We start from the raw sequence: 26220 nt of genomic DNA, 5'->3' as shown, positions 1-26220 counted from the left end.
ATAAATAAAATCTTTAAAAAAAATAAATAAATAAATAAATAAATAAAAGTGGCACACACATGTACACACACACACATGCACAAAGATAATAAAACGACAATTATGACAACACCGACACCATCAAAGTTGGGCGAACATGGGTGGGGCTCATCAGCTGTAGGGCTTCATGTAATATGATTGATCGTTCAGCTGGCTTATTCTTTGGGAAGTTCTCCAATGTCATCATGAAGAGATTCTCTAAATCCTGTCTGGAAAACATCTGTCTAGGGGCATTTACCTGACTGCCGGTGTTTGGGGAGCATGGCATATAGGGAGGGTGGGCATCTTACTGGGAACTCCTCAGTTTAGTGTCTATTTTTCAGTTTGGGGCCTCACCTTGTCTGCCACAGTGCCTGATGTTCTCAGTTTGAAGTCCCTCTAGCTTATTTTCTCTCCAGAAAGGAAAGATTCGGAGTCCAGGAGGAAGGAGAAGTAGTTGCCATCCAAAGTCTCCATATAATTTTAATGTACTTTCAGCCTCTCATTAAGCTCCTGCCTTCCTTAGTGTGCGCTGCCTCCAAGCACTAAATCTTTCTGGGTTTAGCAGAGCACATTAGTTCACTTTCTCTTCAAATTTGCTCTGTTTTCCTGCATTGTGCTAAGGCAGTTTCTACTCCTCTTTCCACTCTCTGATTTTGAAAAATCAGTTGAAATCCTTCCTTTGCTCATCTCTCCTTCCCCATCACCTATGCCTTTGTGGATTTGTGTGTTTTTATTCCTTTACTTTCATTTTACTGACGTGTCAGAAAGAGAAAGATAGGGGCGCCTGGGTGGCACAGTGGTTAAGCGTCTGCCTTCGGCTCAGGGCGTGATCCCGGCGTTATGGGATCGAGCCCCGCGTCAGGCTCCTCCGCTATGAGCCTGCTTCTTCCTCTCCCACTCCCCCTGCTTGTGTTCCCTCTCTCGCTGGCTGTCTCTACCTCTGTCGAATAAATAAATAAAATCTTTAAAAAAAAAAAAAAGAGAAAGATAAGAATAGCGTATATAATTTCACCACCTTTTGCTAGAAATCCAGGAGAACCATAGCTGAGAAGGAAGGAGGCCTGGAAGAGCACTTCATAGCGGGGAAAAAAAAGAAGTGGGATAAAACAATTTGGGATGCAAGATCAGGAAGATTCTAGAAGATGTTGCTGTTGCTGATAGCTGATATTTATTGAGTTGCTCACTGTGTGCTTAGAACTTGCAAAGTGCTTTACATGGGATATTTATATTCATCCTTATAAGAATAGGGAGTACCTACCAGTAAGTAGGTTCCGAGGAGCAGAGAGGCAATATGTCTTGTCTAAATTAGTAAATGGTAGAGCTGGGATTTAAATCCAGATCCGACTTCAGATTATCCCCTGAACCACCAAACTATCTTGCCTTCTATAAATTGTTTCAGTAGGGGTTTTAAATGAAAATGCATATAACAAGAAATCTTTTTCCATGTATGATTTGGAAGGCCTTTTTTTTTACCAAAATTGTTAATTGGTCAATTTAATAATGTCTTAGAAATATAAAATGCTTTTAGGTTTGAAAGTTGTAAGAGGTCTTCTCTTCAGTTGAAGAGATGCTGTCTGTAGGACTTCATGAGACATAAGTACTCATCATTATATAAACCTATAGACGATTCATTTGAATCTTACCATTTTGTAAAATAAATACACTCTGTATAACTTTGTTTTAAATTATATGCAGAGAGATGGAAGTCCTGTCTATACAACACCAAACATCTGGAAGAAAAGAATGCCCAGCCAAAGCTTGTTAAAAAGAGATTCATAAGCAAAGTATGCTTTTGAATTATGAAAACAGATTCATGTCCAACATCTTGAAGAACTCTCACATGTATGTTTATGTTTCAAACATGGCTTAGAGATCATTAAGATTAAAACTCAATTAAGTGTGCTCTGTTGTCTTTGCCATCAATTTCAATTAAACCAGACTTCGCTTGGCAGTTTTGAGGAGAAAAGTCTTCAGTTCTTTCCCCTGCTAACAGTTTCCAGGTCGGACTTTGTGTTCTTCCCCAATAAGTGTATGTTATTTAAGGAGACTTTTCATGTTGAATCTCTGAATTATCCACCAGGTGATCTTCATCAGCACTTATATAGTTGATTTAGGGGTAAAAGTTTCCAAATAATTAATCTTTTTTTGATCTCTTTAGGCTTTATGAAATTTTTGTAAACTTCCAGGAAGCCACAAGTGCTCAGACTTATGTTTTTTGGTTTTGGCTTTTTTTTTTTTTTTAATAGACTTTATTTTTTAGAGCAATTTTAGTTTGACAGCAGAATTGAGCAGAAGGTAGAGATTTCTCAGATACTCCCAACCCCAACACATGCACAGCCTCCCCAATTATCAACATTCCCCACCAGAGCGATACATTTTTTACAATTGAAAAACCTGCATTGGTATATCATTATCACCCGGAATCTAGTTTATATTAGGTCTCTCTCTCGAGACAGTGCTTTTCATTGCCCTAAAGATCCTCTGTGCTCCAAGTATTTATTTATTATCCGTCTCCTTTTTTCACCCCCTTGGCAACCAGTGATCCCTTTACCGTCTCCAAAGTTTTGCCTCCTCCAGAATGTCATAGAGTTGGAATCATACAGTATGTAGCCTTTTCAGATTGGCTTCTTTCATTTAGTAATGTGCATTTTATGTTCCTCTATCTCTTTTCATGCTTGATAGCTCATTTCTTTTTAGCGATGACTAATATTCCATTGTCTATATGTCCCACAGTTTATTTATCCATTCACCTACTGAAGGACCGCTTAGTGCTTCCAAGTTTCGGCAATTATGAATAAGGCTGCTATAAATATGCCCTTGAAAAGAGGTAAATTTTCACCTCTTTTGGGGTAAATTCCAAGTAGTCCAATCGCCGAATCATTTGGTAAGAGTATGTTTAGTTTGGTAGGAAATTGCCACGCTGTCCTCCAAAGTACCGGAACCATTTGTACCAGCAATGAATGAGAGTTCCTGTCAGCGTTACAGATTTTGGCCATTCTATTAGGTGTGTAGTGGGATCTCCTTGTTTTGACTGGCATTTTCCAGATGACATATGTGAAGCATTTTTCTTTTGTTTAGTTGCAGTCTGTGTATCATCTTTGGTGAGGTGTCTCTTAAGAAATTGGCTCATTTTTTAATCTAGTTGCTTATTTTCTTACTGTTGAGTTTTAAGGTTTTTTTTTTTTTTTTTGTATATTTTGAATAATAATCCTTGATCAGATATATCATTGCAAATCTTTTCTCCCAGTTGGTGGATTGTTTTCTCATTTTTGTAGCATTGTCTTTCACAGAACAGAAATTTTCAGTTTTAATGAAGTCTAACATCAATTATTTCTCTCGTGGATTTTATGTATCTGCTTTGTATCTAAAAAGTCAAGAGCAAACTCAAAGTCATCTAGATTTTCACCTATGTTATAATCTAGGAGTTTTGTGGTTTTGTATTTGATCCATTTTGAGTTAAGTTTTGTGAAGAGTATAGTGTCTGTGTCTAGATCCCTTTTGTTTGTTTGTTTTTTGCATGTGGATGTCCAGTTGTTCTAGCACCATTTGTCAAAATATCTTTTTTCCATTTTATTGCCTTTGCTTCTTTGGGAAAGACGAGTTGACTACATTTGTATGGGTCTATTTTGGGGCCCTCTATTCTGTTCCATTGATCAATTTGTCTCTTCTTTCTCCAGTACCACACTGCCTTGATTACTATAGCTTAATAGTGTCTTCGTAAATTTTTAAATTGTGAAATACAACAAACATTTAGAAAAGTATGTAAAACATGACTGTTAAGTTTAACAGTTCTAAAATAAATATCTATTTTAATCACCCTTCAGAAGTACCCTATTTTTTCCATTTCTTCCTCTCCAAAGGGATAACCACCATCCTAACTTTTCTTTCTCTTCCTGCTTTTCTCTGTGATACGGTTTACGACCTATGTATGCATCTCAAAATAATGGAGTTCAGCTTAGTTTGTTTTTGTATTTAATGTAAGTGGACTAATCTCATGGATACTTCTATGATTTCCTTCTTTTACACAGTATCATACTTGTACAATACATCAGTGTTTTTCATGTAGCTGAGGATTATACATTTTCATGACTATATAGTATTCTGTTGTATAAAAGAATAACAACTTATTTGTTCAGTCTTCTCTTGTTATGAAGTTGAGCAGTTTCTAGGTTGGGAATCTTATGAATAAGGATATTATGAACATTCACGTACATGTACCTTGGTGCAAGCAGCATGCATTTCTTTAGGGGAATATACCAAAGAATGGAATCCTGGGTCATGCATATCTTTAACTTTACTAAATAGAAGGAAAGTGTTTGAGGAAGTGTATGAAAAGTGTCTGAGAATTCCTGTCACTCCACATCCTAGTCAGAAACACATGATGTTGTCAGACTTTCTAGTCTTTTTCCAAATAAGGAGATTCTATAATAGGATCGTTGCATTTCACTGAGTAATAATGAGGGTGAGCACTCTTCAATAACTTTAGTAGATATTCGAATTTTCTTTTTTGTTGTAATTATACCTTTTCATGAAAAGTAGTTCTCAAAGGGATTTTTGAGCACCTTTTAGGGAACCAAAGGCCACATAAGTTAACATATTTGCTACAAAATGTCAATGAGAAAGGGTGATGATACTCTGGAACACTCAGTGAAGGACCCTTCTGAGAATCTGTAGAATATAGAGTACAAATATTAGTTTGGATTTAGTGGTGTTGTTTTCTATCCTTCAACTTTTTGCATCTCTACTCAGTGTTTTTATAATTTGGGACTGCCTCTGAGATATCTTTTTTCCTTCTTGTTGCTCTCATGTATGAAAGAGTTAATGACCCTGCTTCTCATCCCGGTATGTCTGTGTATGTTTTACCTTGTAAAGAGTTGAAAGAACTTTACAGACGCTGTCTTACCAAGCTTCAGAACTTCCCTTGGAGATGGAGAGGAGGCAAGTGCATCAACATGCTCCTTATTACTGGAGGAGACACATCTCCCCAGAGGAAGATGGCCACGTCTTTACTGACCTGGAACTGTGTGGGCACAAAACTCAGGCTTTCTAACTGCTTGGCTAATGCCAAGTGCACTAGACATGGTGTCAACTGTTCTATGCATAAAACATGAGGAGTGTTCATCCCCTGACTGCTAATACTAACCAGCGAGAGCATAATTTTTTTGAAAGATGTGATGAAGCTATATGTGCTTTTCACAGATGGTTCTGATAATTTTTAACAATTCGACTGTATTTTTTTAATAATTTTACTCCTTCCTGAGACCCCTTTAACTCTGTTTTTCTTAGAAATAATCGTTAATGCTCTGAAACTAATCAAGAAAATAGTTTATACTACTTTCTAAAAAGGCAGGCTTCATACCTTGTTACTTCCCACTCTCCTCCCATCTAATCCCTCCCTTAGGTTTAGCAATAAAATGTGCAGCTTAACACAGTTAGTAGGAGTCTGAACATTCAGTGCTGGTGTCTCACTTTGTCTCTGCCTTCTCGAAGACTTTCTGGATGGCTCTTTTCCAGGCTCTTAAACAAAATTTTAAAATAAAAAAATTCTTGAATTTATAACACTTTTCAGTTTAGAAAAGACTATATAAAGTTACTCCTCCTCACGGGCTGTAAGGGGTACAAAGACAATGGAACTCAGAAGATAAAATGAAATGACATCCTTAAATTCACTCCGCTATTGTATTGTGAGTTCAAGATTTGAAGCCTGGGTTTGTAACAACCAGTCCAGTCATCCTTTTATAGGCAGTATAAATCACTTGTAAAAGGTGAAGATTGCCTGTGTTTGAATTCCAGCTCCACGCTAAGTAGCCAAGTTACCTTGGGCAAGTTACTGAGGCTGTCTATGCTTCAGTTTCCCTAGCAATGAAATAGGTATAATAAGAGTTGTTGTAAAGCTTTAATGTATTAATACATGTAAAAGTGCTTAAAATGAGCGTATCCAATATAAATGCTCAGTAAATTTTAGCTCTGTTATCTTCTCTTATTATCTAGTATTTTTCAGATTACCCAGGAAAAATAAGAGATAGAGCCACCAAAACTAAAAGTAATTTGTTGTACCTATTAGCCTAGATCAATTGCTTTGCTTTCTTAATCTGTAAATATAGAAATAAATATTGTAAAACTGGTATATAATGTTGACTAAAATTCAAAGGAAACTAGTCTATTTATCTTGATGAAATCAGTATCACCCTGAGAGATTAGCTGGTAACCTGGAACCGTGTGCAACATTTTCTTTCTTTCCTGAACTCATAATTCCACCTGTCAGCCCACTTAGCATACTGATGCCAGAAAAACCTATAAATTGCCTCAGTTGCTTTGAAGTGCAGCACTCAGGGTTTCCACAGAATAAGGTCCTCTGGTAGAACTGTGTGTTAATAGGCATCCCCTAAAGGCAAAATAAGGCTATTTCACAAACACATATTGAACTTCTACAGTAGTCTAAGAGCTATGAGGAGCAGAGAAGATATTATGAAGAGTCCCTACTATTCTTTTGAAGAAAAGACTAATACAACTAAATGATTAGAGAAAAAAAAAAAAACACACACACAAGGTGATACAGTACAATAAGAAAGAGGCCAGGGCTCTTTCATTCATCTTTATATTCTCCAAAATTAAGAGATAATGGACGAGTGAATGAATAAATGGATGAATTAATTAATTGTGATTAAAAAAAGAAAGATAAATATAGATGAAAGGTCATTGATCTATTTAACAAAGATGTACTGAGTGTCTCATAATTGTGGTAGGCTTGGAGACTGAAAAGTGGATTAAGACAGTCCCAGATTTCAAGGACCCAGCAGTCAAGAGCATTAAATGGAAAGATAAATGGTCAATTACGTCATGGCATGCCAGAGTTGCACATACACCATTCCAAGACTGAAAAAGAGAAGAGAAGAAAATCAGAGATTTTCCCCCAGAGATGAAAATCGCTGAGCTAGGGCTTTGAGGATGAGAGATGAGCTAGACCAGGAAAGATGTACTGTGGTTAAGTGCCAATAATCCAAGCAAATCTTGCAGTGTGAAAGGCACCATCGAGCCCCAAACAGCAGTAAGTGGTACAATGGGTGGTGGGGAAGGGTGAGAGAGATGATTAAAGAGAAGCAACCTATCATGAACTCCTAAGTCTGAAAGTCATGCCAGGGAGCTTGGAGATAGATAGATAGATAGATAGATAGATAGATAGATAGATAGATAGATAGATTTTTTTTTTTTCTGTAAGCATTGGGGTGACTTTATTCAAAGGGAGAAATATCAGCCTAAAATTTTATCATGAAAACATTTTGACACAATTTAGAGTTGTATGTTTAAAGCAGTCTTTGTGTTATTTTTTTTTAATTCTGTGTTTTCATTTTTAATATATTTTTAATTTTAATTCCAGTATAATTAACGTACAATACAATACAGGACAATATAGTGAATCAGCAGTCTGTACGTTGCTCAGTGCTGATCATGTGAGAGAACTCCTAATCCCCATCACCTGTTTCACTCGTCCCCCCAACCTCCTGCCCTCTGGTCACCATCAGTTGATACTTTATAATTAAGTGTCTGTTTCTTGGTTTGTCCCTTCATTGTTTTGTGTCTTTAATTCCATGTATGAGTGAAATCATATGGCATTTGTCTTTCTCTGACTGACTTATTTCATTTAGTATTATATTCTCTGGATCTATCCATGTTGTTACAAATGGCAAGATTTCCTTTTTTATGGCTGGATAATATTTCATTGTATATGTATGCTGCATCTTCTTGATTCATTCATCTATCAGTGGACACTTTCACAATTTGGCTATTGTCAGTAATGCTGTGATAAACATAGGGGTGCATATATCTTTTCAAATTAGTGTTTTCATAATCTCTGGGTAAATACCTAGTAGTGTAATTACTGGGTCATATGGTAGTTCTATTTTTAACTTTTGGAGCCACCTCCATCCTGTCTTCCTCAGTGGCTGCACCAGTTTGCATTCCCACCAACAGTGTAAGAGGGTTCCTTTGTCTCCACACCCTTGCCAACACTTGTTTCTTGTGTTGTTGATTTTAACCATTCTGACAGGTGTCAGGTGATATTTCGTTGTGGTTTTGATTTGCATATCCCAGTGATGAGTGATGTTGAGCATCTTTTCATATGTGTTTTGGCCATCTCTATGTCTTCTTTGGAGAGAGGTTTGTCTATGTCTTCTGCCCACTTTTAATTGCATTATTTGCTTTTTTGGTGTGTTGAGATGTGTAATTTCTTTATATATTTTGGATGCTAACTCTTTATCAGATATGTCATTTGCAAACATCTTCCACATTCTGTAGGTTGTCTTTTGGTTTGTTGGTTCTTTCCTTCACTGTGCAGAAACTTTTTATTTTGATGTAGTCCCAATAGTTTATTTTTGCTTTTCTTTCCCTTACCTTGGGAGACATATCTAGAAAATTGTTGCTATGACCTGTGTCAGAGAAATTACTACCTGTACTCTCTTCTCAGATTTTTATGGTTTCAGGTCTCACATTTATGTCTTTAATTCATTTTGAGTTTATTTTTGAGTATGGTGTAATAAAGTGGTCCAGTTTTATTCTTTTGCATGTCGTTATCCAGTTTTCCCAGCACCATTTGTTAAAGAGATTGTCTTTTTCCCACTGCATATTCTTGCCTCCTTTGTCAAAGGTTAGTTGACCTTATAACTGTGGGGTCATTTCTGGACTCTGTTTTGTTCTATTGATCTATGTATGTGTCTGTATTTGTGCCACTACCATAGTGTTTTGATTACTACAGCTTCGTAGTCTATCTTGAAATCTGGGATTTGAAAAATTTCAAAAACACCTATATTCTTGTTCTTCGTTCTAAGGTTGCTTTGTCTATTCAGAGTTTTTTGTGGTTCCATACAAATTTTAGGATTATTTGTTCTAGTTCTATGAAAAGTCCTGTTGGTATTTTGATAGGGATCGCATTAAATCTGTAGATTGCTTTAGATAGTATGGACATTTTAACAATATATTTGTTCTTCCAGCCTATGAGCATAGAATATCTTTCCATTTGTGTTGTCTTCAATTTCTTTCATTAATGCTTTATAATTTCAGAGTAGAGGTTTCATTTTAAATATACTTTAAAAAAAATAAATAAAATGCCACCATTTTCTGGATCATGTGACTGAATTTTTCCTTGTATTTACTAACGCATGAATTATCGCATTAACCATACATAGTCACCTGATGAAAAGTATGTAACTTTTTACTACAACGTTTGTCATATGGAAACTGTATGCCTCTGAGAGTTGTGGAACTGTCTTTGGAAATCTGTGACCTCTCAAATTTGAGAAATGCTGATGCAGAGATTAAAATGGAGTAAATAGGGGGAAAACAGGCACCAGGAAACCAGCTCAGAGCCTACTACAATAATCACATGAGAAATAAAGGGGGCTTGAACTAAGGGAATTCAGAAGAGAGGAGCAAATCTTAGCAGTTATTTACAGAGTAAAATGGACAGAACGTGGTGACATCCAGGAGATTGGGCTTGCTAGATGGAGAGCAAGGATCATGCTCTGATTTCTGGCTTCAGTGGCTGAGTGAATGTTGGTGACATCTCAGTAAGACAGTAAAAATAGCAAACAAATAAATAGTAGCGTTGCAAATACGGAGTTTGAGATGTCTGAACCAGGTGGAGATCTGCAGAATGCAAATAAGCAATACAAGCTGGTGTTTTCAGAACATAACTAGGTAGATACTGCTGTTTTGGGGAGAAATGTATTCACAGGGTCATGGAGTAGGGTGAGAAAAGAAATGTGTAGAGAAAGAAGAATCCACAAAAAGATTGAGAAAGAGTGACCGAGACGTAGGCAGAGGACCAGGAGTGTGTTCTCAAATCCAAGGGAGGAGGGAATTCCAGGAAGGGCTGGAATTACTGAAAAACTTTGTGGAGAAGTTTTTAATGGAACTGGGTGTGGAAATACAGGGGGAGCTGGTAGGGCAGGAAAGAAGAGGTATGGGTTCTGGATCGGGAAGTATTAGAAGCAAAGTCTCACCGAGAGTTACGTAAAATTCACACCAGAGAGTTGGCCGGAAGAGACAGTACGGCATTGGGCTGAGAGCTGGGCTCTGAAACCAGACTCTTTAGGTTGAAATCCCAGCTCCACACTCTTAGTTATATGATCCTCAGCAAGTCCTGTCACCTTCCAAGTCTCATTTTTCTCATGTGTAAAATGGGGGCAATAATAGTAATTTATAACTAAATTATTTTTTTACTATGCTGTATAGACTTCTTGGAAGTGTCAGGATGATTTTACATAGACAACATGGTGTTTAGCTATTTCTGAATATTTTGTTATTTGCTTCTCTACCATTCCAACCTTCATTTAGAATTTTACATGTAGAATTTTACATTTATATAGCCTCTATTAAGTATTTTTAAAATATAAATTTTTATAAATCTCAGCAAGACTTTTCCCACCCCAATATACATATACCTATATTTTATGTTAGTCCTTTGTGGATTTGGATTACATGTTTAAATCTTTAATAATTATGGAATACATTTTATGGTAAGTCAGGGCACTAATATTCTTTACCTAGGATTCCTAAATTTAAAGAACACTATTTTTTAAATAATCCAGTTTTGTTATTGGCTTGAGATCTTATATATTTTACTAAATATAATAATGGCTAGCTGTTTTTTAACCTTTATAACCTCTTCCTCTACCAAAAATGCCATGTTATAATTATTATAGATAAAAAAATACGGTTTGTAGATGAGAGAACATGCACCCTCTTAACTAATCCTTTTTTTTTTCAGAATTTTCTCAGTTACCCTCATTTGATTTTGCTAATATACAAATATTAATTTTTAAATTGTAAAAATTAATTTTATAATCTATTTGTGAAGTCCTCCCAAGAAATCCCATTAGGTTTGTGATTGAAATTGCATTAGATTGCTAATTAATCCATTTACAAGTACTACACAACTACTTATGAAACCCCTGCCAATTGTCTAAGAAATTCCTAGTTCTTAAATTATATTCACAGTCAAGAAAGGGTCACCAGACATTTGAAGAAAACCAATAGCATGAATGAAAAGAAACTAATGAATGAACAAAACAAATGCATTTTTCTGAAGAAAATTTGTCTTCTGTTTCCAGAATAAACAGAGACAAGAAAAATTTTCAGAGAGATTAGGGGAAAAATATGTTTGCTAAGTACGATCAAATTTTTTTGTAATAGGAGCGGGAGGTTAAAAAAAAATAAGATCGGATGAAATATTGAACATGCTTGAATATTGAATTAATCAAGCAAATCTTCCAGAATGTAGAGCAAAAAGACAAGAATATAAAATATGATGGAAAAAAGAAATAATGAAGAGTGTGAGGGGTAGCACAGTGACAAGGAGCAGGGGGAAAGTAATTAGGGGGGGCGGGAATCTTGACCTTAAGAGTGATTGACACCCTCAGATTGGAAAGTTTTATCCAGACTCCAACAGAGGGGAAAAAAACAACACATACCAAGACACTTGATGAAATTCCCAAATTCCAAGGATAAGAAATTGATCCTAAAAGCTTCTAGAGAACAAAAAAGGATCTTTCAAAGTTATCAGACTTCTCATCAGCAAAGCTGGAAGCTGGGACAGATGAGGCAATGTTTCCAAGTACTGAGAAGGATTAATTAGAACCCAGAATTGATAGCCAATCTCTGGAGTGTTAGGACAAACCAAAAATATGGTTAAACATACATAAGGGCTCAGGTTTCTATGTTTACCTCCTAAACGTCCTTCCTAATTAAAAAACATTTTTTGAAGATGTATTTCAGCAAAACAAAACAACAAATCTATACAGAAGATAATCTATACAGAAATCTATACACTGGACCTAGCTCAGGTGTCTTATGAAAATCAATTCCAGGATGACAACTTTATAATAGGCCTAGAAAGCAGGGAGCCTAAATTAGAAAGAGTCCTCACAGGGTTCCAAGAAGAATGTCTTCAAGAGGAAAGTAGATACCATAAATCAAATTGCATATTTAAGAAATGTTTAACATTTTAGGGCCAAACTAAGTACATTAAAGGTATAAATGAATCTATCCTTATAATACTGAGTCTTCCCACTCAGGAAATTAGATGTTTTTACATATTTTTTAGTTTTTTTAAATGTCCTTCAGTGAGGTTTTACAATATTATTTATATAAGACTTTTACGTTTTTACTAAGTTTATGTCTAGATATTTTATATGTTTTGTGACTTATAAACAGGATACTTTCTCCATTTCCTAATTGACTGTTGCTGTTATATGGAAAGCCTATCGTGTATATGTATTTTATAGCATTCTGCCTTCTTATAAACCATACTGTTCTTCCTTTCTTACACATTTTGTTTGATTCTCCTGAACTGTAGTTATAGAACTGTCACCCAAAAATATAATTTTTTCCCCTCCATTCAAATACTTAAACCTCATGTTTGGTTTTCTTATTTGATTGCTTAGGTTAGAATTTGCTGAGCAGCATGAAATACTGGACACAGTAGGCAGCCTTGTTTTGTTTCTTGTTTGTTTCAATGTTAGTTGTAGATGTTGAATGAAAGCTATTTACTAGCATGATAAGGAACATTCTCCTATTCTTACTGTACTAGTAGTCCTATTTTACTATCAACTCTTTAATAACTATGATGGGTTACCTGATGGACATTGTTAAATGCTAGGGAAAAGATTGTGGATTCAATTTTCTCCTGTAGGCGACCATTATACAGTAAATATGATTTTCAGAAAAATATATAGACAACTGTTTAGTAATTCAACCATCCGGTGGTTATTTGTGTAATCATGGGGACAAAGGGAGAGGATAGGAGGATTGAACTTAAGAGATGGGTCAGAAAACAAATCCACTTTCCTTATCTGATTTCTTCTTGTCCATAAGACACAGAATATTTGATAGCAAAGGAGTTTAACATCCATATTGATATTGAGTGGATGAGGCAAAATAGGTAAAGGAGATTAAGAGATACAAACTTCCAGTGATAAAATAAATGTTATGGGGATGTAAGGTACCACATAGGAAATATAGCCAATAATATTGTAAAACTTTGTATGGGGACAGATGGTAACTAAACTTATTGTGGGGATTATTTTATAATGTATTAAAATTGAATAACTGTGATGTACACCTGAAGCTAAGAGAATATTATATGTCAATTACGCTTCAATTAAAAATGTGAAAAAAGACTTATTTTTCTCCCCCTTGTTATATACACTTACAAAACTCAAAACTGAATAGCAGGAAGTTATTACTCCTTAGAGATAGGACAGCATTCAACTTTCTCTTCTGAAACAGTGAGCACCAGTAATTGATACTGTAGTCACTCTTCTCAACAATTCTGTGGTTTCTGTAAAATATTGCTTAAATGATATTTGGCTCCCACACCATCCATTTTGATGATTTTTAAGTTTTTTCTAATAAAAAAACTTTCCTGTCATGGATGGCTTGGCATCAGTAAAAGCATGACTCCTCCATGGACGTTGTGCTTTTTCCTCATTGTTCTATGAACAACAAATTTCCAAACAAAATAATCAGTAATTTGAGTAGAACGTTTACTTGAAGTTAATCTATCCCTATTTTATTAGAAGTGTCTAACATATGGGGTGCCTGGGTGGCTTAGTCAGTTAAGGGCTGCCTTTAGCTCAAATCATGGTCTCAGGGTCTCAGGTCCTTAGGCCTGCTTCTCCCTCTCTCTCTGCCCTCCACCCCCATCTCGTGCACACCTGCATGCCCTCTCTCTCTCTCTCAAATAAATACATAAATTTTTTTTTTAAAAAGTGTCTAACATAAACTTCTTGGGCTGTTGATGAAAACTTTTGTCTTCTCCTTCACAGTGGCTGATAGTATCACATCATGATTTAGTTTTAAGATTTTATCTAATTACATTTGGGGTAAGATTATATATTTATGTACTATCTCCATCATAGTAATAATACAGATCTTAAATTATAATGAGTTTCATGATTGTATTATAAGATTAAATAGAATATTGAGAGAGCTTCACATTTCCTATTTGTGCTTCTGACTTCCATGCCCGTCAAGACTGGTACAGATTCAAGTTTGTTTTTAATAAACTTCAAAGAAGATCAAAACCAAGGATCATCTGTATCATCACACGCTAGCTGTTTGGGGCCCCTGTTTTGCCCTGCAGACACTTCCTAAAGAGAAAGCCACATTTTTCAGCTGAGTACTTGCTTCCACAGGTTTTTTGTTTGTTTGCTTTTTAGGTTGTTTTTGTTTTTTTTTTTTTGTTTTTTTTTTACAACTTTTCAGTAGTGAGTGGCAAGAAATGCTATGAAAATGTTGCTACAAGGAGAGAGACACTCCTTTACCATCTGGTGAGCATTCTGGAGAATGCAGACAAATGCCACACAATACAGCAGTGAAGTCATTTTGTAGGAAGTTTGGCTGTGGGATTAATTTAAGATCTCTGAGAGCAGCATATTGTGGTGGTCCGTTCAGCACGATTCTTTGTGGTGTTTAGTAAATTACAGACTGTTTACATTGGAAGGGGCTATAGAGATCAGTGTAGAGATGAGGAACCTGAGGTCCCCGAGCTCCAGTGGCATATCCATCACATTTATTTGAGCCACCTATCAGAATCCACATTCCACAATGTGCAACTGCTGTGTATCATGGAATTCACAATGACACATTCTGAGGTCATGCAGGAAATGGACCAGAGTGGAATACTAAGAATTAGGTCTGTAGCTTAAGACAGTGCAGGCCCCCAGGCAATCTTCAGCTCCCCTGACCCAACTGGAATTGGGAATATGGAAAGTGTGTGTGTGTGTGTGTGTGTGTGTGTGTGTGTGTGTGTGTGTGACTGTAGCATCCTGGTTCTGTGCTTCATGTTTTCAGCTGGCTTGAAGCTGTACATCTAGAAGCCACAGCCTACTTGCCTTGTTATTCCTTGTGATGTTTCTTAATCAAAATTAGGTTTTTTTGATATTTTAAACGTTTTAGGGCATCAGGCCAATGAAATGAGACCCAATAATACTTAAAAAACTTAATGTGTGCATATCTGTATAGAAATGTATTAGGGAAAAATATAAAAATTTTTATATTAATGAACATGGAGTTGTAGAATTACATGTGCTTTTTCTTCGTTATTTCTTCTACTTTCCCTGTATTTCCTAAGATTCCTACCATGAGATTTTCCTTAAGTGTATATAGTTTTATTACATAAGTGATAGATAAGTACTTTCATGTCACAAAATACTTTCAAAATATTACAGCATATGAAAAAAATTACATAATATGAGAAAGTCCATCTTCATGCTCCTTTAGATTTGCTCTCCTTGAAAGTATCCACTTAGCAATGGATACGATTTGGTGTACATTCTTCCAGAATTTTTAACTGAATATTCATATATTAGAATTATGGGAATTATTTTTATTGGAACATGTTTTTCTGTGACTGCCTTTTGTATTTAATATATTTTGGTGGGCTTCTGGCTGACTCAGTCAATAGAGCATGTGACTCATGATCTCAGGCTTTTCGGTTTGAGTCCTACGTTGGGTATAGAGATTTTAAAAAATTAAAATCTTTATAAAATAATAATAAAATATACTTTGGATATTATTTCATTTCGGTACATATATGTCTATACCAGTGTTTTTATTTTATTTTATTTTTATACCCGTGTTTTTAAATTGCAGCATAGGATGTATGTCAAATTTCTCATTTAATTGTTTCCTAATGATGAGCTTTTTTTTAAATTACAAACAGTACTGCAATGAACATTGTTGTGCATGCTTTTTATGTGCTCTGTTGATTTTTAAACCCGTGAACTAATTATAATGACAGAAAGAAAGACAATAAGCTGGGAGATGGACATAAGAGGAGGCTAAAGGAGATGGAATCAGATGTTTCTGGAAGATGGAATATTCATCCTCTGTGTCTCCTCAGAATCCACAAAAGATTCAGATGCTCACTCAAGTAATAGCAATTCCACTGTGGCATGGAGATTTGGGGGAATTCAGGGCTCCTAAGAAGTTGGGTAAAAACCCACGCTGCTAAGATGGTTTTTCAAGAAAGAGCTACTCCTCTGATCTACAGCCAGAAGGTTGCTGTCTTGGGGTGGGGAAGGGACGGGCAGGTGTCTGGTGGGTGGGGAGGACAGAGTCTTGGCTAGTCCTATTCCTAAGAGTCCTGTCCTGTCCTATCCCTGCAGCAGCCTCCCATAGCAGCTGACTGATCGCTTGTGCACGATCGCCTTCAGGTGTGTTTGAGAAAAACTGTTGGGAACTCTTGCCAGATCTTGAAAATCAGCTGTCAGTCTCATGCATGTATGATCCGATGTAACTGCTTCAACTGCCTACAAATCTATTTTACAAGTCAAGCAAACTTGAAAAAAATGGTGGGGGGAAGGTTTTCTCCTTAGAAAACCAAAATGATAAGAAAGAATTTCTAAAAATCATGCTTGCATTGGATGCACCTTAGGGACAACTCTTTAATTTATGTAAAACTTTAGTTCTCTAATAACTAAACCGATATTAGTTACCATTTTGTTAAATATTTACTCTGTGCACACATTATGCTAAAAACTTTATATATAATTGCTTTTTTAATACTCAGAAAAGCCCTATATTTACTTTATGAATAAGAAAGCCGTGAGACAAGAGAGGTTAAGTCCCTTAACCAGTTGCCACACAGCTTATAAATGGCAGTTAGGATTCAAACCCAATTTTTTTATATATTTAAAATTCTACCTCTTAGCACCAGACTGGAAATCAACTCTTACTTAGTTGGCAATCAAATGTTTTCTTATTGGTGGCAAGTCCCACAAGAATAAAAAATGTTCTACATACCATCTATACATATATACATGCCATATATACGTATGTATATATGTATGTATGTATGTATGTATACATGTATGTATATATGTTGTAGATTAGTACTTTAGTACTTTGGGGTATATTATTGCTTTGAATTATGGTATCTTTTATGAGATATTGAAATGGTACATTATAGATAAGACCATGTAGCAGTAAGGAAGATAAGGTTTTTGCTTTTACTTGTGTCAATCAGCCTATCTTGTTTGAGCTCTTGAAGAGGAGTGACAGGGTGGAGATAAGCAGAGCAGATTAGTTGGTGTGTCTTATCCTGAAATCTGAGTTATTTGACATTTTTAAGGCTAAGCATTTATTGAGTTTTATGAATATAAATTGGCAAGGATAAGTAATACCATCTGCTCAATAATAATCCTTTGCTCTTAGCAAAGAGTATTTGTTTCAACTTGAGAGTAATGATTGTATTTATCAAACTTGCTAATTGTATGAACTGTATATAAATTGTTAGGCCATAAAGGTGTATATTTATGGTCACCAGATACTCCTCAGGTTCCATATTTTCACTGTTGTAGAGTTAGCTTATTTTTTTTTTCCTGTTTCTCTTATTGTCAGTGAAGACAGTCTAGTTGGTATTTTCTGTGATCGTATAGCAATATTCTCCAGTCTAATTGCTTGCATACAGTACAAGCCAGAGACTTTTTCTAGTAGATTTTTAAAATACTTGTTCTCTAGATTTAAACTCCAATGTTTTACTAATGGGGATAAGTTTTTTCTTTTATTTGCCAAAAGGCTCCACTTATAGCTGGGGTAATGTGTTGTTTTCTTATTTATAAACATCAGCAGAAAGTATGCACTGTACAAAATATAAGTTACTAATATGAAAATGGCCATTTTAGTTTGCACTGATTGTTAAAGTGAACCAGACGAGTCTGTTTCATTAACGTTAAGGAAGCCACAGTGTTCTTTGTCTCTTTAGCCTTCCTTCTGGTTTATTGCAAAAATTCTCAACAGATTACTGAAGAGCTCCAAATTAAGCACAATTCTTGAAAAGTGCTCTCCAGAAGGATCTGCAATGGCATTTAGGACTGGCAAGCATTAGAAAGAAATTACCTCATATACCGAGAATGTCATTTGAGGTGAAATCAAATAGGAAAAAATAGTGTGGGCCTTTAAAAATATTAGTAGATATTTATAACTGAAAATACAGATAAAATAAATAGGTTGTGGAAAAATTTAGAAAAAATTAACGTAGTATGCTAAAAGATCACACGTCTACCTAATGTTAATCTTAGAAAAATGATGAGAATATTTTGAATGCTCTCCATTTGTAAGTAGTAATCATAGACTTTGAAATAATTCTATATTATAGAAAGTCTTTTTCTTCTTGTACCTGATTCCAAATAGGCACATGTTTGAACACAGTTTGTGATTTTTTTCATTTCTAATAAATGCAGTTTCTTAATAAATACCTATTTACTTGAATGAGAAAATAAAATCTGACAGATGTGTTTTTTGCATCAAATACACATACCAATAATTTGAGAGATTGAAAAAACATTAAACTTTCTATTCCAAAGGAATCACGGTGACTAAAGAATAGTTTTGTGTAATCTTAATATTGAATAATAAGCATATTCACTATCGAAAAGAGCAACGTAAAACAAGAAAAGAAGTCAAATTTGAAAAGGGAGAGGTTTCAGATGATCTCATCCAAAATTTAATGACTTTTTCAAAAGAATAAATTTATAATGTAAACTAACCCAAAATGAGATTAGACATAAATTACATATGGCATATTCTTTTTCTTATTCTCCACTCCTCATTCCCCATTAGGTGGCTCCTGTCCATGGAAAATAATTACATGGCACTTTTCCCATCCTATGCCCCATGCTAGGTAGCCCTAATTGAGAAATTGTGCTTTTTTTCTGTAGACCTTAGAATCCTTCTTGACAAAGGACATCAAAGGAGCCACTAGCAATAGATTAGAATAGAATTCTAATTTGTCTCCCAAATCTTATGATCAGTTCTTTTTATACTTGCTTTTAGGAAAATAATCTGCATCTATAGTGACAAGCAAGTAACTATGTGATATAATAAGAAATGTTCTGAAAGAAATCAGAATATTATGTCTCAGTATCTCAATACCAGTTCCATCGTTAAGTGTGGAATCTTTGACAACTCGTAACTTCTCTAGCACTCATTTCCAATCTGTAAAATTGAGGAGGTTAGTTTAGACTCTATTTTAAAAATCCTGTTCTGTTTCAACTTTTTATTTTCTGTACCTTCAGTAACCCTTTAAGACTTTTCACCATTCCCTAAATACACATTTTTTAAAAAATATCTGCAACATTTTGCACATTCTCTTTTTTCATCCTGGGATGCCCTTTGTCACCTTTGCAACCTAGCAAAACCTGCACTCACCTTTCAAGGTCCACCAAATATCAACTGTTTAGCTCCAAAATTTACCCAGTTCTTCCTAACAGGTCAAACGAGTTGTCCTCAGATTTGTGCTTCTGATATAGATCAACCCTCATTGTTTTATAATTATTTATTGATCTTTTTTTTCCTGAAAATCCTGTAAAGAAGGGACTCAGACCCTTGGTATTTGTACTCTCAGGGATGCAGTACTCCACACATGTCAACTGTTCAATGTAAGTTCATTGAATTGATATAGTTAAAGGTCAATATCTGCCTGTTACAAGTTTAAAGTCTAGTGATTGAAGATAGTTGTTTATGTGATTTTAAAGACATGTATTTTGATGAAATATTCAGAGTAAGTTTTATTACATCTCTCCCATCTAAGTAATTCATAACATGCGTACATTCTAAACCACTAGAACTACAGATAACTCAATGGGCTTTGAGATCAGTCACCCTAAAGATATCAGGTCATTGGTTAATACACTAACAAAGAAAGAGTTCAGGCAAATAAGCAAGGGAAACACTAAGGCTTCAATGTTAAATCATCAGAGACATGTTCAGACAATTCACAAAAGAAGATAGATAAATGACAAGTTAGAATATTAAAAAACATGTGGACCTCTGGCTGAGATAGAGCAATTAGCACATTCATTTAACACCTCTACCTTCTGAAACCATAAAAGTACTTTTAAAATTTTTCTTTACATTTTTATTGAAGAGTAATTGACACACAATATTATATTAGTTCCAGGTGTACAACATAGTAATTTGATATTTATATACATTACAAAAGGGTCTCCGTAGTTCTGTCGCCACACAGAATTGTTACAATATTATTGATTATATTCCCTGTGCTGTACATTACATCCTCTTGTCTTATTTATTTTATAACTGGAAGATTGTGCCTCTTAATCCTTTTACCTATTTTGCCTATCCACACCCCACCTCTCCTTTGGCAACTACCAGTTTGTTCTCTGTATCTGTGGGTCTGTTTCTGTTTTGCTTTGTTTGTTTTATTTTTTTAGATTCCACACATAAGTGTAATCATATGGTATTTATCTTTCTCTGATTTATTTCACTTAGTATAATGCCCTCTAGGTCCATCCATGTTATTGCGGATGGCAAGATTTTACTCTTCTTTATGGCCAAGTGATATTCTGTTAGATAGCTCTCTCTCACACACATCTTCTCTGTTCATATATCTATCAGTGAACAGTTAGATGGTTTCTTTCCATGCCTTGGCTATTGTAAATAACACTGCAGGGCGCCTGGTGGCTCAGTCTGTTAAGCATCTGCCTCAGACTCAGGTCATGATCCCAGGGTTCTAGGACTGAGCCCTGCATCTGCTTCCATGCTGCTCATGCTCTCTCGCTCTCAAATAAACAAATAAATAAAATCTAATAAATAAACAGATAAATAAATAAATTACTTTGCAATGAACATAGGGTGCATAAGTCTTTTCAAATTAATGTTTTTTTTCAGATAAATAACTGGAACTAGAATTGCTGGATCGTATGATAGTCCTGTTTTTTATTTTTTGAGGAGCCTTCATTCTGTTTTCCACAGTAACTGCATCAATTTACATTTCTACCAACAGTGCACAAGGGTTCCCTTTTCTCTACATCCTCGCCCACACTCCTTATTTCTTGTCTTTTTCATACTAGTGTTCCGAGTGGTGTGAAGTGTTATCTCATTGTGGTTTTGATCTGTGTTTCCCTGATGATGAGTGATACTGAGCATCTTTCCATGCGTCTTTTGGCCATCACTATGTCTTCTTTGGAAAAATGTCTTTTTAGGTCCTCCTCATTTTTTAATCAGACTGTTTTTTTTTATATTGAGTTGGATGAGTTATTTTATATATTTTATATGTTAACCCCTTATCGTACATGTATCATTTGCAGATATCTTCTTTCATTCAGTAGGTTGGCTTTTTCATTTTCTTTTCACTATATAAAAACTTTTTAGTTTGATATAGTTTCATTTGTTTATTCTTTATTTTGTTGTCCTTGCGTGAGGAGACAGATCCAAAAACAAAAGTGAAAAATGTCACTAAGACTGATACGAAAGAGCTTACTGTGACTGTGTTTTCTTCTAGGAGTTTCAGGTTTTACATTTAAGTCTTTAATCCATTTTGAGCTTATTTTTGTGTATGGTGTAAGAAAGTGGCCCAGAAGAATATAAAACAGTCTTTAGACTGAGAAACAACAGACATAGATGAAGATTGAGGTGTGTTACTGAAAACAGAGGGATTAAGTAAACATTTATGTATTTTGGGTCATAATAATATAAGGATTTTTCAATTTTATTTGCCGCTTTTATTTCTGAAGTTATAATAGAGGCTGGAAAATATAGTTACTCACCTATTTGTTGAATGAGTTTTAAAGATTGAGAGTTTCAGTCTTTTTACTCCACTAATTTTCCAATTATGCATAAGCCTTCCGAATAAGAGATTGAGGCATCCTGTGGAGAATTCACCAGCCCAAGAGAAAAGACCCAAAGAAACAGCCACCCAGATCGCTCTGTGGTAGAGATCATAGTTGACAAATCTTACCATACAAACAGAGCTTCCAATCCAGTTTTTAGTGCTCTAATCTAAATATGAGTAGCCAGATAAGATTTACCAAACATTTGGGGAAAGTATTTAAATGAAGGATGGAATGAAAATAAATTTTAAAAGACTAGCTTACAAGAAGTACAGATGCTGGAGGAAGAAGAAAACTTATAAAATATGGTCAGGAGTTAGAGTTGATAATGTATCTATCAGTATTATTAACATTGCTTCCATGAAATAAGAACAGGTTGCTGTAAAAAGGAAACATTCAGAGAACAAGAAGAATTCTTGACAAGTAAAAATATGATAGCAGAAATGAAATAAAAAAACCTCAATAGAATAGAAAGATAAATTTTAGGATATCTCCAGGAAAATAGACCAAAAGACAAAGAAATAGAAAATATACAATAAAAACATAAGAAAATTAGAGGGCCAGCCTAAGAAATCTAACATCCAAATAATAGAAATTCTAGAAGGAAGAGAAAACTGCAGGAGGCAATAATTGAATAAAAATTTCCAGAACTCATTAATAGGAGCATCCAGCACAGTATGTATATAAAAGACTTATTCTTAGGATCATCGTCAGGTCAAATACAAGTGATCAAAAATCAAAAGGTCATCAGACTTCTTAAGATGCACATTGAAACCTAGAAAACACTGGGACACTGCCCTTTAAATTTTGAAGGAAAATGATCCAACCAAGAATTCTATACTTACACAAATCATTAACCAGGAGTGAGCATAGAATAAAGATAATTTCAAAGAGTCATGTCCTTGAGAAATTTGCCTTGGATACATGCTTTCTCAGGAAGCTCCTAGAAATGTGCTTACCAAAACAAGGGAGTAAACTTTAAAAACATTATCATCAGGATAATAATGAAGTAACATCCCAAAGTCACAGCTGTGCAACAGACGTAGGGAATAACGATTCTAGATCAGAAGAGGCCTTTGGGAGGTATTTCTTCAAGGAAATGAACTTGATAAAATTATTGATATATTTGAAACACACTTAAGAGGAGAGCTTTGCAGTTGGGGCAAAATTTGGGATTGAATTAATTACAAATTTATAGACACTTAAGGAAACAAGCAAGACGAGTCTTCAACTACAAAGAAAGCAAAAACTTGTTAGGAAAACAAAATTAATCCAACATAGTTTAAGCTACTTATATAGTATTTCCTTAGCCCCGCTGATATAAACACAATAACTCAATCTAACCAAAATTACAATCAATATTAGAAGGATTGAAGATAAGAAGTAGGAATAGATGAGAAGCTAAATTCTCATCTTCTAATTGAATATCAATAATTGATGCCTAAAATTGAAGTATTAAGAAGTAGCAATACAGGTATGTTATTTAGAGATAGAGAAGAATATAACAAATAAATCAGCTACAAAATTTGAAAGTGACTACCTTTGGGGAATGGAAGGTACCTGTACGAACAGGGGTTGGGGGAGGCAGTGCAAGGGATTTTTTTTTTTTTTTTTTTTGCCTTGGTATCATACTATTCAATTTTTTATGTTCCTATATACCTTTGCTAAAAATAAAATATAAATTTAAAAATTGATCTTTCTTCAAGTGATACCTCCACTTGTGGTGGGCATACCATAGCATAGATGATATAGACTTTACTGAAGCATACTTGTTGAGTCACCTGAAAGTAATGTAACTGACGTGATGAGCGCTGGGTGTTACACGCGTCTGATGAATTACTAAACACCACAGCTGAAACTAATGATATATACTGTATGTTCGTTAATTGAATTTAAGAAAAAAAGAAAGTAATGTAACACTGTATCTCAACTACAAAAAAAGAAAGGAAAACAATATAAATAAAATGAAAATTAATCTTTCTTACTTGTAATAAGAAGTACAAATTAAAAGAAAGAAATACCATATTTGCCAAGTTTTTACATATTTATTATATGTTGAGTAGAATATCATTGACATTCTCAGTACCTGTAAAAACAGAAATTGCTTTTCTAAACATTTCTAATATTCCTAAAAAAACCCAAATTGACAGTATACATCAAGAGACTTAAAAAGGTTTATTCCCTTTGACCTCGTAGTTCCCCTGTTGTCTTAAGGATCTACTTAGAGAAAGAAAAAAAGATAGGACAGAAATACATCAAAATGTTCACAGTGGTTATCTCTGAATGGTAGAATTAATGATTGATAAAATTATGATTTTTTTTCAATTTTCTTCTCTTATACCCCTCTGCACTTTTTTCCAAATAATCTATATTGAAGAAAGATACTTTCATATTCAGAAATCAGAGCAGTGGACAGTTGTAATTTTTAAAAACCCTGGTCCTTACAACAGAGAAAAGCTGTGTATTGAAACAGCACCAAGTCGGGTTAGTAGTGCCAAGAGCGGAGTCTGGATGAGGGCTAACAGGGCCATCTGGGAAGTGGGAGTCATTCGGGTGCCATTCACAAGAGGACCCACGCAAGTACTGGCTGTGTTCACGGTGACTGCTGTTGGTTGCTCGGGAATCTTCCAGGGAAGAAGGAGAGGGCTTTCCCATTACCTAAAAAAGGAACTTCCTTCCTGGAAAAGAATTCACAAATAGTGTAAGTGATAAGAAATGGCTTTTTACTAGGTAGAAAAATGATCGGGATGATGGTAGGAGCTCCATTAAATACCTCTGAACCAGTTTTTAGCACTTTAATTGTCTTCTAAACCTGCTGGAGTACTCAAGCTCTCACACAAAACATGTTTGCTGTCAAGTTGTCTTTCTCTTTTTTGTCCAATGCTGTGAAATCTGCTAATTTTGATGTACCAAATCTCTTAACATTGAGTTACTCTAAAAGATGTATGCATTTCATTGGTATGAGGTATGGAGAAGGGATAAAGAGAAAGAAGAATTTAAATTGATTTTTAGAATGCTTTCTGTGTCTATCAGTTGAAAGAAAAGGTAGAAAAACCAGTTATTTGGATACCTTTATGCTCCACCTGCACTCAGCTATTTGCTGTTCCCCCAAGAAATCATTTTAATTCTGGTCACATGAGTTCGCACGCTTTGTTCCTTTTCTCTGGAACACCCTAGCAAACTTTCCCTGCCTGATAAACTCTCCTTGTCTTCCAGACGAAGTTAAAATGTTCCCTTGTAAGTGAAAAATTCTGTGACTCCAGGAAATAACAGTTATAACCACAATTTAATGAGCTGCCTGTACCTTTAGCCAATTCTTATACTATCCAATAAGCAAAGTAGTTTTATCCTCACTTTACAGAAGACTGAGGTTTAAAGGATTTGAGTAAGTGGCTCAAGGGCACATGGCTAGACTTGAAACCCAAATCTAAAGCCAGGACTTCCTGCTTAAAGCCATTCATTCATTCATTCATTCATTCATTCATTCATTTATTTATTTATTTTTAAATTTCCATTGCCTACCGATCATTTGGATTTATACTTGTTTACATGTTTCTCTTCCTTAGTGGTCTGAGTTCTTCATTCTTTGCTGAAAGATAGATTGTCTTTTTTTTGGGGGGGTGGCATTTTTACATATAACATTAATCAGATATAAAATTTCTATTTTTTGCTCACCTTCTTTATTCTGCGCTCCACAGGCAAGATGCTCAAGCATAGAAACCAGATGTGTTTCAATCATCATTGAATTGAGCACCTGTCACTGTGTCTGCCACAGAAATTTTTCAATATATATTTTTGAGTGAATAAACTAACAAATGAGTGCACAAATGAACAAAGAATGAAGTAGAAAGACTGAGATCCAGCTCCTAGTCGAACAATACTTTGTTTCTTAAAAAGCTTTCGCTGTCGTCATTGTCTGAATAGACAGTGATATCTTAAGCGCGTGTGAAATATACTCCCTCTATCAATAACCGTGTTCACTCGAATGAAATCGGTATCCTAAGGGAATCTCAGCATGTTGGCAGTATGGGTTAGGGACAAGTTTTATCTTCTTATAAACAAAGATAACTGAGACTTAGAATACTCTGTAGAGATGTCAGATTCTGTATTTCATACATATAGGTATTTTCTAACTAGAGTGCGAGTAGGCAGTTTTAAGCCCTGGGCCTCAAGCCAGTGTGGTTCATGTTTTCTCACTATAGAATCTACAATACAACTTGGTTTTGGTGGTCTTGTGAAGTTTTCATAACTTTTGAGCTATTAAAAACTGACCACATAAGGATAATATAAAACACTGCACATATCATAAGATACTTAACCTGTAAGTAATTACAGTGTAGTTAGGATAAATTAATAAATGTGTTTATTTGATAACTTAAAAAGTTCTTGAAGTCTAGAAATAGTGGGGGTTTTGTGAAGAAAAGAAAGTCCATGTCCTGTTTCCTTTTTAAAATGAAAACCCATGAGAAAAAAGAAATAATAGGTAGCAGAAGGTATTAAATTATTTCTTCTGTAAAAGCACAATCCCACATCAAATTTAAATACAAAAGAACAGGCAAAGGGATAA

The 26220-nt window shown here is 35.0% G+C and overlaps 1 protein-coding gene across 9 annotated transcripts in view; it reads left to right on the top strand.

The window, feature by feature from the left end:
- The window catches only part of PDE4D (phosphodiesterase 4D), a 710048-nt gene that overhangs the window by 596971 nt on the left and 86857 nt on the right, over nt 1–26220 (top strand). The window contains exon 6 of one of the 9 annotated variants that reach the window (XM_057306968.1): nt 1717–26130. The exons of the other annotated variants lie outside the window; for them this stretch is intronic. Within the exon in view, the coding sequence (XP_057162951.1) occupies nt 1717–1817 (101 nt within the window). The 3' untranslated portion in view covers nt 1818–26130. Of the gene's footprint in view, nt 1–1716; nt 26131–26220 lie in introns of those variants that run through there. 9 annotated transcript variants of the gene reach the window in all.

The sequence above is a fragment of the Ursus arctos genome, unplaced genomic scaffold, assembly GCF_023065955.2.
Source record: "Ursus arctos isolate Adak ecotype North America unplaced genomic scaffold, UrsArc2.0 scaffold_5, whole genome shotgun sequence".
Taxonomy (NCBI): domain Eukaryota; kingdom Metazoa; phylum Chordata; class Mammalia; order Carnivora; family Ursidae; genus Ursus; species Ursus arctos.
The sequence above is the reverse complement of the archived record's forward strand: the minus strand, read 5'-3'. Positions and strand labels throughout refer to the sequence as shown.